We start from the raw sequence: 15,417 nt of genomic DNA, 5'->3' as shown, positions 1-15,417 counted from the left end.
CGCTTGCCCTTTTGTGGGCGGGGAGAGAACGAGCTATTGCGCAGATGCAATGAAGAAGGGCGGGGGTGGGGCTCGTCATCTTTGAGGCGGCCCGTTCGAATGCAGAGCTTGGTGAGAGGAGGTGCGGGACTTCCCTCTCTCGCTGCATCCCTGCGTCGTCCTTGTTTCTTCACACCGTATTAACCCTGGAGTTTTGGTTCTTCTGCCTCCACGATGGTAAAAGAGGGGCAGGAGGGACTGGGGAGGAGGGCAGTCCAGGGGGAGGACAAATGCCTTATAAAAACATAACCACAGCCCGTGCAGCAGGACTGTAGCCCATGACATTGTAGCCCACGCTGCCCATAATAAGGAGGTTGGCCTGTAAAGTGCCTCAGGACTCTCTTGTGCAGGCACCCCCAAACTTCGGCCCTCCAGATGTTTTGGACTACAATTCCCATTATTCCTGACCACTGGTCCTGTTAGCTAGGGATCATGGGAGTTGTAGGCCAAAACATCTGGAGGGCCGCAGTTTGGGGATGCCTGCTCTTGTGTTTGCTGCAGCAGACTGACGAGGCTATTACACTCCCCCAAACCCAGGAAACATTGTTTTTAACACAATGCAAGATATAGTAATAAAAAACGTTAAAGTTATCAGGCAGTCTTTTGAATATCTCAAAACTCTTCCTTGTGGGTGGAAGATGATCAGATTTAAAAAGGGGGCAAGCCTGTTATGTATTTATTTGTTTAGAATGCTTGGGTTCTCCCTTTCTGAGCCCAAAGAGACACTTAAAGTGGTGTACCAAAATAACAGCAACAATAATAATAAACCCCCCAAATCCCACTCAGACTTGTGCTGGAACAAAAACTGCATGGAGCTAGAATAATTCAGGTAGTATAAGTTACAGGTACAGAATAATTAAGTTATTATTTCTCCCCCACACACCCAAACAGGCCTGTGGCCTACAAAAGCTGTTTGCTGTGGAGGCAGACTTTGAAGATGAGGTAAGAGAATATTTGTGAATCAGAGCTGTATAAGGGGAGAGGGAGGCATCTGGGTGTGGTGGAGAGGGCAAAGGTTTCTACTTACTTGCCGAAGGGTACTTTAGATGACTTCAGAGGGACCTGTGACTTTGGATGGAAGAATTCTGTTGGCCAGATGGCAAGCAAAAGATACCCTTAAGTCTCCCGTGGGCTCTCAGGCTCAGAATGTTCACGTACTGTAGTACAAAGCTGAGGGATGACACCTCATGACACACATTCTGTTTCTCTGTTCTTGGTAGGATTTTCTGTCAGCTGTGAATGATGTGGAGAAGCAAGTCCTGGATCCACCTACAGATAGCTCAAGATGTCTTAGACCCCTCTCAACTGGGTTGAGAGCCCCCAGCACCACCATTCCGGTCTCTGAGGGGCCAAGGGTCACCATGTCCCCAGTCTTGCAGGTGCAAAACTGCTCCAGACTAAGGTTTGGAGAAGGTAATGTCAAAAGCAACCAGAACACTCCTCTGGCGACCAGCTTCACAGTTCAGAAGGACCTGGCACCCGCTGCAGCTGAATGTAAATCGAGCGGCACTTCAGGCACAAGGTTCAGGTTTGTGAAGCAGCCTCCAGCTAAGCACCCCACTGGGGGTGCCCCCTGTGATGAGGAAATTGACAATGAGCTTGTATTGGCTGCGTGCATGGATCTGGAAGAGTCTGATACACAGTCGTATCCGGGGTCCTTCAGGTCCAACTGTGTGTCCTGGGAGCAAATGCGAGATAATAGTGTAGCAACAGCAAAGAAACCACGAGTGGTAGATTCGCTGCCATTGACTGACTCTTTTGGGTCAAAGACCTCACAGTTGCAAAGGACTTGGAAACAACCTGTGGTAGAGGTCATCAGCCATCTCCAGCCGGTAGAGACTTCTCCGAAGTTGTCTTTGAGGCCTCCTGCCATGGACTCTTCCTTGTCTCATTCTCGCCTAGGGTTGAGTAGCAGCACATGTGCCCTTTCAAACTCCAGCTGCCAGGTGCTCAGGCCTTTCCAGGCATCTCTGCATAAGCCCACTGCCACATCCAACAGCCCATGCTTGCCTCTGGTTAGACCCTGCTCTTCTTTTCGGTCAGCAAGTACCCCACCAAGGCCACACAAACCATGGATGCCCAACCAGAGCTGCTCTGTGTCCAGAATGGCCAATTGTGGTGCTCAGCTTCTTTCTGCATATGGTCCCCCAGCAACCTCTGTGGAGACTTCACCTGCCAACCCTAAAGTTACCGGAAGCCTCCAGTCACCTGTGGTCACCAATCACCTTGTCCGTTTGGTCACGGCAGCCAACAAGACGCCAGAGCCAGTGCCCCATGTTCCTTTGCGGGCTAAGACGCGGCGCTTCCCGGGACCTGCTGGCATTCTGCCACATCAAGTAAGAGGGCCAGCAGGATAATAGGACAATCTTTATGTTGGGGATGGGGAGTGTATGGCTTTCCAGATAGTAACTACAGCTACCTTTGGCTCTAACCATTGGCCATGTTGCCTGGGGCTGAGGGGAGCTGTAGTTCAGCAGCATCTGGAGAGTCACAGGTTAGCCACCTCTGCTGTATTTACAAAGGAGTGAGGATGCTTTGGAAGTTCCATACTTTTCCATTTATAAGACTAGGTTTTTTTTACTCTAATGTTTAAAAACAGGGGTCGTCTTCCCCCATTTTCATAAATTTGAGTCCCCAAAAATAGGGGGCGTGTTATACACAGGGTGGGTGTGTTATACATGGAAAAATATGGTATACAGTGGTGCCGTGCTTAACGAATGCCCTGCTTAACGAAATTTCCGCTTAACGAAAGGATTTTTCGAGCGGAGGTTGCCTTGCTAGACGAATTCGTTTTATGAAAAATTCGTCTAGCGAATCGCGGTTTCCCATAGGAATGCATTGAAATTCAATTAATGCGTTCCTATGGGCAAAAAAAAAATTCAAAAAAATTCAATGCATTCCTATGGGATTCGCTAGATGAATTTTTCGTTATAAGAAAAGACCCGTGGAACGAATTAAATTTGTCTAGCGAGGCACCACTGTATATGTGTCGTGAATTATTATTACCTTATTTCCTCCACTCCACCCACACTTGCTATGTCACAAAAGGGGCATAAAAGCTGCCATCCTCCCTAAGTTTTCTCTGCTCCAAATTGACAGCTATATGGTTGTCCTAGTGATGGGGATTGCCAATTATCTCCCTATATGGATTCACTGAATGCTTCTTGGGGTGCATGCCGGAGAAATAACTTTTTTTGCTCTGCTTTGCTGATAAAAATGCTCTGTGGTGGCTTAGAAAACCAATGCTAATGAAATTAATAATATAGAAAAGGGATAAAATATTAATTGTTATTATTGAAACCTCAGTTAAATATTTTTCCTGATATATTCCGCAACCAAAAATCACTAAAAAGTGACCTCTGACTGGGACTGAAGGGAAATTGAGACATAGCTTTGACTCAGGGAGGACAGGAAGTCAAGCTAATAATTTTAGTCTATGCCATTGGTTTCTATAAGTAATAATAATAATAAATAATTTATTATTTATGCCCCACCCATCTGGCTGGGTTTCCCCAGCCACTTTGGGCAGCTCCCAACAGAATATTAAAAACACAATATAATACCAAACATTAAAAACTTCACTAAACAGGGCTGCTTTCAGATGTCTTCTAAAAGTCAGATAGTTGTTTATTTCCTTGACATCTGATGGGAGGACGTTCCACAGGGTGGGCGCCACTACTGAGAAGGCCCTCTGCCTGGTTCCATGTAACCTCACTTCTCGCAGTGAGGGAATCGCCAGAAGGCCCTCAGCGCTGGACTACCTACCTTTGGATATATGACTTTAAGGTGAGTCCATAACTCTGGCCTTGAATTTATGTTCATTAGATTTTCTTCCTTTGCTTATTCCTCAAACAGCCTGATGGGAAAAACTTAGAAGAGATTCTCATTACAACTCCACAGACACCAACTCATGGGGCTCTAGCGAAGCTGCGGACGGAGGTATTTCATGGTTCTACTCTTCCCTTTCTTAATAGAAGAAGTCGTGCTGCAGATGGGGATTGGAAATTCTGCATTGCCTATGAGAACCCAGCTGTGATGCTAATCACACGATTACAAACCTTGTTGGGTGTCTTTTCATTTAATGGGATATGAATTTCATTGGGACCAAACTTCATGGGAATGGGAGATTTAACCCCTGCCTTTCGCAGTCCTGATGCCAATAAAGAGTTCCTTACCGTGTAACTACTGTATTAATGGTGATGGTTGCTCCCATTGGTGCCACAGGGCGTTGCTAGCCAAGCTGGAGGGGGTAACTTTTATCAGGCTCAAGCACGGGAAGGGAATATTTAAACCTCACCCCAATACACTGTAGTCCTTGTAAAAATCGGTGTCCTCTACTGGCTATTAATTTTTAAAAAAAACCTAACTCTGAAGCAGCTGTGTAGAATGACCTTTACAGGAGAAAATTGCAAGTTTCCGTCCCTTCTTTGTATTTCAAAAAAGAAAAACTAACTCATCCGTGGAAAATCTTGAAATCTTTAGTCTAGTACTTCCAAGTGTCACTTGGTTATTCTTATTGTACAGATAAGGTCAATTTTAAGGATGATGAATTGCAGAAACTCACCTCATGAGCCAGAACAGTCCTGGAAACAACATTTAACAAGCCCTGTCAGGGAAGGGTTCAGGTAGTGTTAAAAGATGCCTCTGGGCATGTACTGAGTAACCCAAACCAGCTCTCGCATGTCTTGGACTACAGCAACTTTTTCATACGTCTGGTCGTGGAGACACGTTATTGTTCTGCTTCAATAGAGATGTTTCTTCTAACTGTTCTTTAATATGTTTTAATGTGTGTGAGAGAGGGTGAGATGGCGAGGAGGAGATTCTGGAGTGAGCAGAAGAAGGAGCATAAGCAATATGGCATGCACCCAGTAGAGCAAAACAGCTCCCATGGTTAATGTCTCCAAATGACTAAGTGCTTTGCCCAAAGTTAAGGTGAACAGTAAGCTTTAACTTGGAATTTGTGTGTGCGTGTGACTCTAGGAGATGCCTCCTTCCCAGCAGCCAATAGAAGACGAATTTGGAAGAGGCCCTTGGGCTGCCATGAAAACGGAGCTGGGATTGGATGAGAGAGATCCGTCCTGCTTCCTTAGGACATACAGCGTTGTTATGGTGCTTCGTAAGGTAAAGGCTGAGTTTGGTTTTGCAGGTGGGAAAATTCCACGTCACTTGAAGAAGAATCTCTTCTTGAAGTGCAAATGCCAAAGATGATAACATGGTAGTAGGGCCTGGAAGCAAGGAGGTATTGCAATATTACTGGAGCCGTGGATAACCTTATCAGTAATTTGGATGGGGTATATACTGTGATCCATCTGCAAGTGTACAGTATACATATAAACATATTTTCTAAAGAACATGCAGAAATTCCTCCATAACACCTTAGAAGCGTTGGTGACTAGTATTCACTCTAAATCCAGCCCAGGGAAGCCAACATCTGCTCCGCACAGCTGGGAATAACTGTCCACACCTCTCTGATAGGACCGCTTGCACCAGGTTTGCATGCCACTGGTGAACGAAGGTGGGGCGGAGAGGCAATCCACCCTGGGTACCATCGGGGTGTGTGTGCCATCGCGTCCACCCCCCAGGATGCTCGCTGCACACGCCCCAGGACATGCGCTGCTTGCCGCGCACCCCCCAACACATGCCATGCCCCCTGCGACGCCCCCACGCCCCCGGATGTACGCCAGTGCCGGAGCAAGTAGCTTTGCCACTGCATGAGGCATAGTCTGATAAGAAGGTAAACATGGCGGGTTGCTAGGCAGCTCCCTCCTGCCTCTTTTCCTGCTGCACATCAAGCGATAAGTGATGTTCACCTGTCGTCCTCTCCACCAACCTCGAGCCTTCAGGAAGCGAGCTACGAGTCCTCTTTGGCCGGCTGTCCTTTGGCTGTGTGTCACTGTACTACAAAGGGCAGGAAGAAAGATATATTAGAAGGTCCCCTTCCATATCCTTCGCCGCTCTTGCGATCAGACACCTTTTCTCAAATCTCAAAAGTTAATACAATCCTGTTTCAGATTTGCCACCCTGACTTCCCACAAGTAGTGCGTTTTCCTTGCTCATTCTCTTTCACGCAGGCAGCCCTGAAGCAGCTCCCAAAGAACAAGGTTCCTAACATGGCCGTGATGATTAAGTCGGTAATGCAGACCAACGTTGACGCGGGTGCTGTGTTCAAAGACCCTACTGGTAAGGATGAAAAGAGTTCCGTTGTAGTGACTTACTTCTTCTGCATGCATTATTGGTGGAGCATTTCTGCTTTGCCTGTGGTGTCTGGGCAAACCTTGTTTGTTAATGACCACCATCTGACTCATTTATGGGTGTTTGAATTGACTCTGACTAAATATGGTACAGTCCTTTAGGCACATTGTGCTACTGGGAACTGTTGCACGGGCTTCCACTAGCCTAACAATGGAGCTTGTATATAACCCTGAGCAAATCTGTGTGTTTTGCTGGCCCCTTGTGTTGATGGCGAAGGATGGAGAGGGAGAGTGTTGTCTTTTCGTTAGATTGAGGACAAGGGGCTGGATAGTTGTGACATGGGGTTCCCCCCCCCAAAAAAAAAACTTATTTGGAGCCAGCAGATAATTGGACAAATGTTTCAAATTCTTAAGTAAAATGTTTTAGGTGCTTAAACAAAATTTGTGAATAGGTATTGGGAGGGAGAATTGCCTAGACAGGCTGGCTTCTCAAGCCAGAAGTGAAGCAAGAATAAAGTGAATGGCTGGAGGGAGTTAGTTTTCAATGGACTGCTCAAATATTGATTAAGTTTTCCTTTATTCCCTTTGCTATTGGAAATATGTATGTAAAACATATTTGCATTGACCATAACAAAACAAAAAGAAGAAGACTGGGTGAAAAGCAACTTGCACCGAACAAAAATACAAACGAAACAAAAAAATACAAACACTATTTAATCCTTGGCATTTCTAGTTACAATTGATATCGGCAGTAGTCTTTTTGTTCATTTTTCAGCTTTGACTCCCAAAGGTACCCTCTGGCTCTCCAGATGTTGCTGAACTCCCACTCCCATCACCCCTAACCATTGGCCATGCTGGCTGGGGCTGGCTGGGAGATGTAGTTCAGCAACATCTGGAGGGACAAAGATTCCTCACCCGATTTAAATCCAACATCTACCAGGTAACAAGCAGTCCAGCAAATATTGAGGCAAGATCTCAGTTGATCTAGTTCCACAAATGCACCTGGAGGTTCAGACTGACGTTTTAGCACCAATTTTTTTGTGGGCATAGTTTGAAACCTTGGTGCTCTATGCTACCAGGTAATACTAACAGGGCATTTAAAAAAAGAAAGAAGGCCATTTGGGATACATGTTTAACTCTCATGTATAAACATTCAGTGCAAGCCTCTCCAGTATAGTTTAGTTGCCACTCCCTACACAGCCACATTCTTGACTTCATAGGATATGTCTTCATTTGACCATCACAAGGAATAAACAGGCAACACTGAAGTTGTCCTTAGATGTCCTAAGCCTAGGTGGAGCTGATATGTGCATTTGCCTGGGACTCATTGGCTGGTCTTGAGTGCTTGAGACCCTTCCTTTGCTGGGCTCTCCCTCCCATCTCTGTGTTCCTGTATAAAGGGCAGTGAGAGCTATTGGTGTGTGATGCTCACGTGTTTCCACTTTGACTGTATACTTAGTGCTCCTGTACCTAATTGGTCTGGCCTTCTGTCATGCAGGAGAAATGCAGGGCACAATACATCGCCTGTTGCTGGAGGAGAAACAGAGTGAATTTAAGGCTGGTTCAGTGCTTCTGCTAAAGCAGGTACTAGAAAACAAGAAATCAAGGGCTGGGTGAGCTTTCATTTTCATGCAAAAGAATTATAACGAATAACTGGTATTTAAGACTTTCCAGAGACATTTCTAAGTGATAGTTCTGCTTGTTTGTGCCCCTACTGATGCAGTTATCACCTCCAGATTAACACAAGTTAACAAAAACAAGTTACCCTTTTCTAGCTTTGTGTCAAATAGATGCAACCAATGTCAGTTAAAAGCAGAACTGACAAGTCAGGGACCATCTACCAAAGACTGGAATGTTCCTCCTTATACTCCCAGAGAGCTTTCTTTAGTATTATCTGGGTGCTCTAAATGAGGTCCAATGAGATTATGTAGAAAGGTGTCTTTTTGTAGAATTATTTGCCCTAGAGACTCACTTAGCCCATCTTACTTCTGGAGATTGTATGCATCACTTTTATTCGAACCACTTGCACTCTTTAGATGAGCTGGACCAGGACACCAATTAAATAGTATTATCTCCCTCCTTCTTTTTAGAAGTTGGGTTGTTTATTTCTTTCTTTGGTTGTGAACTACCCCTTTCCAGCATTGGAGCATCTGCCCCTCTGTTGTTTTTATTTTATTTTATGTTTACTCTTGGAAAACAAAACAAAATCAAAAAGAACTAAGATGCCCCTTTGCTGAAAAAAAAAACTCATCTCCCTGTTCCCACCTCTTATGTGAGGACAGGATATAGTGCTAAGGGTTAGTATAATGCTGAAAGACTTTCAGCTAACTTTTGGAGAGCAAAGCTTTGGAGTGAGCATAAGTATGAGCAACTTCACCCTGCGCAGAGACCATTTAGGACAGGCATCCCCAAACTGCGGCCCTCCAGATGTTTTGGGCCTACAACTCCCATGATCCCTAGCTAACAGGACCAGTGGTCAGGGATGATGGGAATTGTAGTCCAAAACATCTGGAGGACCGAAGTTTGAGGATGCCTGATTTAGGAGATGTGCCACAGTGGCACAAAGTATAGTCAGTTGTGCTGTGTACCATAGGCAGTATTGATACCTACCTTGGGTTTCACAGGTGGGTGTGTTCTCCCCATCCTATCGCAACCACTACCTCAATGTGACACCCAGTAATTTGGTGAAGATATATGCTCCGGGATTCAGCAATGAGAAGACCCCTCAGTTATGCCGAGAGATTGAGGAAATAATGCAGACGGTGCCGCCACAGGTAAGGAGCAGGCTCTCCTTGGCACAATTGGTAGGCTATAGGAGAGGCTGTGTGTGCTCTGGGTTCTTTAAAAAAAGGTGTATGGGGGGCACTTGTTCTTAATTACTGGGATGTTACATTTCATTAAGACTGGCAGTCATATGCAATGTATTAACTTTTTTTTACAAGCACTTTATTGGTTTTATTATAAAAAATAAATAGAAAGAAAGAAAAACCAAACAAATCGCAAACACATTTTTAAACCATAACATTTTGCTTGACTTCCCTTCACTCCCCTTCTTGGTTCCATTATTTTAACTTGTTCATGTGCGTCTATAATACCTTATATTTTTAACAATCCATTTTTAAAACCTTCTTCATCTTATTACAGGTGACTTAAAAAAGTTATACTAATGTAAAGTATAACACAAAAACACATTAAACATGTGCCTTTTTTAAAAAATAAATAAACTCAAAGTCTCTTTCCTTCTTGAACTTCAAAATGTCTAATCGGTCCTGCATAGTTCAATAGTTAGCAATGTATTAACTCTTAAAATGGGGGGGACGGGACTGGCCCTGCGTAGGTCCCTTCCTCCTCCCAAACCTAGCAAATTCTGCAACCTAATTTAACTTGGAAAAAATGCCTTAAATCCTGTTTTCCTTAGTTTACATAGTTGAGTTTTGAAGCCTATCTTGATGCAGTATTTCCACTGCTCAAGTGCAGATTTCTCTCTCTCTCTCTCTCTTTTAAAACTTTGCCAGCAAATTCTGTAAAATGGGAACAGCAGCTGCAAGGTAAAATGCATGAATGTTAGCAAAACAAATGCTTGAATGTTAGCAAAACGTTCAAGATGAAAGTTTTAAAAAAGCAACGAGAGAGCTCCATCTTCTCAAACATGCCATGCTCAGGTCTGTCGAAAGTCAGGGTGGATATGGACAATAAGAAAGCAGCCATTGCTGCCTTGGTTAATTCCTCTGCAGCTAAGGGCCTGCTCTGAGAGAGGAAATTGGAGGAGTAAGGAGGGAGGGCACAGAGGAACCAGTCTTCTATCAGGTCAGACCACTAGTAATCTAGATCAGAGTGACAGGAACTGGCTCTCCAGGGTTGCAGACACGAATCTTGCCCTGAAGCTGCTTTGAATTGGACCTGAAGCCTTTTTTTTTACATTTAAAGTATATGCACTGCCACTGAGTTACGCCATTCAAGGGTGAGTGAGATAGACAAGGGATTCCACTACCCCCATCAGAAGATGATCGTTGTGTTCCAGTTATAATCACTGTTCATAGAATCGTAGAGTTGGGAGAGACCCCAAGGGTCATCTAGTCCAACCCTTGCAATGCATACTTCTTCCTTCTCATTCTCTTCCCAAATCACATCTCCCTTCTGAAGTTTAGGCCAAGTGCAATCACATGGAGAAGACTCATAGCTGCCAAGTCTTCCGTTTTTTGCGGGAAACCCCCGGATTTTAATCCGTTTCCCGCTGTTATCCCGAATAGAAAAAAAAAATCCCGGAAATCCCGCAGATTTCCTACCTGCCAGGGAGGCTCCATTTCGGGTGCCACTCTGCCCATGCCTGGGCACCGGAAATCGGGCAGAGCGGCACCGGAAGTTGCTTCTACGCATGTGACTTCCGGTGCAGCGCTGCTGCTGATCCCGCATTTTTCAGCGGGAGACTTGGCAGCTATGGGAGAAGTCTACTACTTCACTAGTAGAGCACATGATCTTTTGCTGAGAATATCTCTGGGTGAGCCTCTGCCTATACTAGCACATCAAGTACCAAACTCCATGCTAGATCTCATCTGCTTCAGACCTCGGAGAGCCTTAATTCAGGTGTGGGCAACCTTTGGCCCTCCAGATGTTGCTGATCTCCAACTCCCATCATTCCTGTCCATTGGCTACGTTTGCGAAGGCTGATGAGAATTGCAGTTCAGCAACATCCCAAAGTCCAAAGGTTCCCTGCACTTGTTTTAACTGAGCAGTGCAGACCAGGGTTGGGGTGGTCCTTGAGATAATGTTGGACTTGCAACTCTAGATTTGTTGGTGTCCTGATAACAAGGCAGCTGCATTTACCCTTTCCTGTAATTGATATCGGGAGCCAGTTATGATATGGGACCGTGACTTGGTGATAAAAGTATGAAGGATGCTAAACTCAAACATTCTCTGTGGCCTCTTGGAACCTTGCAAGTGCAGGCTGCGCCAGAATTCCAGCAGGATCCTCCCACCAACGCCCCCGTTGCCATGACTACAACAGACAACAGGAACAAAGGAGGACATGAGATGGATGAGGACCTCTGTCAGCGTGTATCGGCATTGGATAAAGGGTCATCATCAACATCAATTCCAGGGGTCTCTGGAGCAGGCAAATCAGTTTTGCACTTTCCATCCTCAAAGGCTGAAACAACTGATTTGGGTAAATAGAACTCTTTAGTAGCCTTAATAATGACTTTCTGTCTCTCTTTTCCCACTGCCACCTCCAGAACAAGGGAAGTAGGAAGTGTGGACTGCTGCAGGGATGGGGAACCTGTCGCTCTCCATTTGTTGTTGGGCTCCAGCCAGCATGGCCAATGATCAGGAAAGATAACCAGCAAAATGGACTACACAAAAGTCCTACTGAGCCAGATGCAGCTTACAGGACTACATGCTGCCAACCTCCCCACTGCTCCCCAAGCACTTAATGACTCTCGGATCAGCAGATGGCCTGCAGAGCCCTGTGTGTGACCATTCAGTGGTCACACATAGAGAGCACTGCATCCCACCTGCTGATTTGAGAGTGTACGGCAAAAGTTGTTCAAGGATAGAATAAGGTACTTGGCATCCCGGGGACTGAAACTACCTTTTGAAAAATGGGCAAGCTAGCCCTCCTTGTCTGGGGAGAGCTTTGATAAGCAGCATCTGGCAACAGCTTCGAAAGCAGAGAGAGATCAGCCAGGGCTATTTTGTGCTGCCAAGGGGTGAAGCTGCATGCCTCTGTGCTACTCCTTTGCCCTTCCTCATGACTACTGCTGTCTCCCTGCATTCCTGCCCACTCACCCCGGTTCCTTCCCAGAAAATTCCAAATACTTTGGAAAACCTGAAACATGGAAGCAAGTCAAATGTATGAAACATAGATGCAAAGTCGAAAATGTTTGGCCATGGAAAGAGGCGCTTCCTAGGATATTCACAGCTAAGTAGGGACATAAGCATGTTGGGCTAAAACAATGGTGCTGCTGGGCTATATTTGCTTAGAATGCAGGCTGGCAGAGACACTGCATAGATGGGGCCATGTCATCTGAACCAGTGATAATTCTACCTACCCACCCTGGCATTGTTTGCTTTATATATATCAGGGCCAGCCCTAAGGCAAGGCTGGGTGGCGCAAGGCCGCCAGGGGGGCACCGCACTGCTGCGCCCGCCAGACAGCCGCGCTGGGAAACGGGGCGGGGGGGGCGCCGGAGGGATCTTTGCGCCAGGGGGCCAGATATGCTTAAGACGGCCCTAATATATATAATGACAATAATTTATCTCCACCCCACCCCAAAAAGTAGGGATGGTGCAGAGATTATCAGAATATGAATTCCTCACTGGTTGTGAAATGTTGTGCTTGCAGAATGTTTCTGAAGCATAGACTGGACTAAGCCCTGCCCAGAGCCTTGTTCACTGAGTCTAAATGAGTCTGCAATCTTTTCTTTCCTCTCCCTTTATTCCAAGGGGCACAGAGCTTTCCCAGGGGCTGAAGAGAATGGGGCAGCCCCTGATCTTTGGAGAGTCCCATGCCTGGGGCACTGGGGTGATTTATTTCCTGTTTTGCAGCCTGAATAACTTCTCATGCTTCCTATGCAGATGACCTGGACCAGCTTCTTGGAGAACTACCTGATGACTTTTTCTCCAACTTTGATGCCCAAAGCAATCTATGATAGCTCACTAATGCGCAAATAAGAGGACCTGCTGTCATGGAGCCGTGGCTATTGTCCTGAGCCCTGCACAGACTTTTTTGCCCAGTGAGGCTGACTCCCTTGCACATATCTTTGAGATGTTTGCCTTCAGCATCTTTATCAACATTGGTTGCGACTGGAGGAAAGAAGCTCCTTCATAAGGCAGATAACAAATCTGATGTAATTGGACAGAAACTGGAGCCCCAGCAGGAACACCATTGGACATTAAGCTCCTGCTAATTCTAATTTTACTGCAGCCTGCCATTTGTTCAAAGGCACAGCCTTCCAAGCAACAATATATCTGGCAGTGCACACCCAGCATCACACCTTATTCCAGACCTCCTTCTGCCTGTGCGGCTCTTTGCTTGGATGTTTAAACCAACCAGAATGGTCGTTAAGCAGCTGTCATTCCCTTCCCATTTGAAACACTATCTCTCCTGATGCCTGCTTTAGTACTCTGTCACAAACCATGTCAGAGGCAACATGCAAATATTCTTGTAAATAACCTTGTAAATAATCTTATGCGGATGGAAGCAGTTGGCAAAATGCGTGAAGTTGACTTTTGCCGATAGAAGCTTGCGAAAAAGATGTTTGTGAAAGGAAGGCCTTGAGCGTGTTGTATCTTTTTATTTAATCCTTACCTTTTATTCCTTTGCGACTGACATTTTGATAGACTGCGGGTTTTAAAGGGAGTGTGTGCATAATATGTTTTATACATATTAAATTAGAGATCTGGCTCCAGAAATGCAGCTAACCTTCCCTTCTTCTCTGTCAGGTAGCTCATGCCAATTTGAACTCTGGATGACGTAGCAGCCATTCCTAGTACTGAGGCACTTACGTGCGCACTGGTTACTTCACACAAGCAGGGATGGGGAGCCTGTGATCCTCCAGTTGTTGGACTCCACTTCACATCAGCCCCACCCCCCTTGGCAAATGGTAATGGATTGGCTAATGGATGGAAGCTCTTGGACTGGAGGACCACAAGTCTCCCATCCCTGATACCTCTCAATTTTCAGAGTTGGTGCCATATATCCATTGCATGATTGCACTTCTCTACATCTTGAAGTGAGGAGCATCCCCTGTTCACACAGAGCCTCTTGGATACATACAATCACCTCCATTTACTACATGGATAATGTGGGTCTGAGATATTGAAGCTGGATAAACCCAGTTTTCTCGTTTGTCTCCTTGGGAAATGTAGAGCAAAACAGAATGCTGGCAATGAAGAACCAGAAACAGCAAAAATGGAATGCCTTTTTCTTCCCATAAAGTGCTGCAGTCAATGCTGTGGTATAGATGAAAAAAAAGTAGTTTGACCAGTTGCGTCAATGTATGTGATCAAATTTCATAAATTTATTCAAATGACAAAAACTGGTGTGTTGGAGCTGGTTGTCCACATGCACTTTTCGGAGGTGGTCTCATAAGTGTATAATAAGAAATGTGTGTTGTTGCTGCTGGCATCCCCTGCAAGATTAGGTGTTTAACTGTGTTATAGAACTATAATACGGTGGCATGCAGAGAGCAACTCACTGTCGGATTGGTTGAAGGAAAAAATACAGCCCTTGGAGCCTTTTTTTCAAACAGATATTTCAGTTAATCACAAATAAAAAGGGGAAAAACCTCTATGAATAAAATAACACATACAAATGGGGAAATGATACAATGGGAGGGAAAAAAATGTACACTGGCTACTGTTTGTGCACAAGCTTCAAGAAAAGCTGACTGAATGCCACCCTATTTATTTTTATTTAAAACACTTAAGATATTGCTAATGATTGTGAATATGTGTACAAAAGATAAAAAATGGTGCCATGAATAATAAACGTAAAAGAATACAGCAAAGTGGTTTCTAACTGCTACATGGAAGGCTTTGGTAAACAGGAACATCTTTAGCAAATGCCAGAAAGAAAGCAGGTGGCATCCATCTCCGACTCTTGGCAAGTCTGGGGACAGGACATTGTCCTCTTTGTGCACATGTTGGTACCCAGCCAACTCAAATTGGGATAAGGTTTGCAAATCATTAGACCAGTGTTATGGGGTGAGTTCCAGCGTTCAAGTGCCATATGCTCAGTTGCCCCCGTTATACACATGAGAATCTTCATAGGTTGGTGGTAGAGGTTCCAAATAGGCCAGGGCTGAATTTAGGGTGGTGGGGGCAATTCCCACACACGGTGCTGAGCCAAAAGGGGCGCAAAATCGAGAAGATCCATAACAGATCTATTTGGGGGCACCAAATTATCAATTTGCCTCTGAATTGGCAAGCAGACAGACACTTAAAATCAGGATAGTGAGCTTGTGGCCCTCCAGATACAAACCAGCGTCAACTAGCATAACCAATGGTTAGAGGTGGGAGTTTTAAACAATAAAAGCTGGATTGCACAGCTAAAGGAAGCAACAAGGAATGAGCTGTAATGGATGGGCAGTGAAATTCAGTGAAGTGGCAACATTACTTTCCCATGGTATAAGCAGAAGGCAGGTGGCAATTTGTAAAACAAATCCTGGGATAGCTGACTCATTATGTC

At 45.2% G+C, this 15,417-nt stretch overlaps 1 protein-coding gene across 1 annotated transcript; it reads left to right on the top strand.

Moving 5' to 3' along the window:
* Positions 1–75: 75 nt before the first annotated feature.
* Positions 76–13,623, top strand: HROB (homologous recombination factor with OB-fold). Its single transcript, XM_035135610.2, has 10 exons — positions 76–216; positions 931–981; positions 1,260–2,375; positions 3,895–3,978; positions 5,020–5,160; positions 6,111–6,219; positions 7,729–7,814; positions 8,855–9,004; positions 11,175–11,394; positions 12,804–13,623. The coding sequence occupies exons 1-10, from the start codon at positions 214–216 to the stop codon at positions 12,875–12,877; spliced, it is 2,034 nt and encodes a 677-aa protein (XP_034991501.1). The 5' UTR covers positions 76–213; the 3' UTR covers positions 12,878–13,623.
* The last annotated feature ends 1,794 nt before the right edge of the window (positions 13,624–15,417 follow it).

The sequence above is a fragment of the Zootoca vivipara genome, chromosome 13 (genome assembly GCF_963506605.1).
Source record: "Zootoca vivipara chromosome 13, rZooViv1.1, whole genome shotgun sequence".
Lineage (NCBI taxonomy): Eukaryota > Metazoa > Chordata > Lepidosauria > Squamata > Lacertidae > Zootoca > Zootoca vivipara.
This window is presented reverse-complemented; position numbering and strand designations above follow the sequence as displayed.

Bases quoted from the DNA above. Each gene is read 5' to 3' on its own strand.
- HROB (XM_035135610.2), top strand. The intron at 2,376-3,894 runs GTAAGAGGGCCA...TTCCTCAAACAG, and splicing joins CTGGCATTCTGCCACATCAA to CCTGATGGGAAAAACTTAGA. The intron at 7,815-8,854 runs GTACTAGAAAAC...TGGGTTTCACAG, and splicing joins CAGTGCTTCTGCTAAAGCAG to GTGGGTGTGTTCTCCCCATC.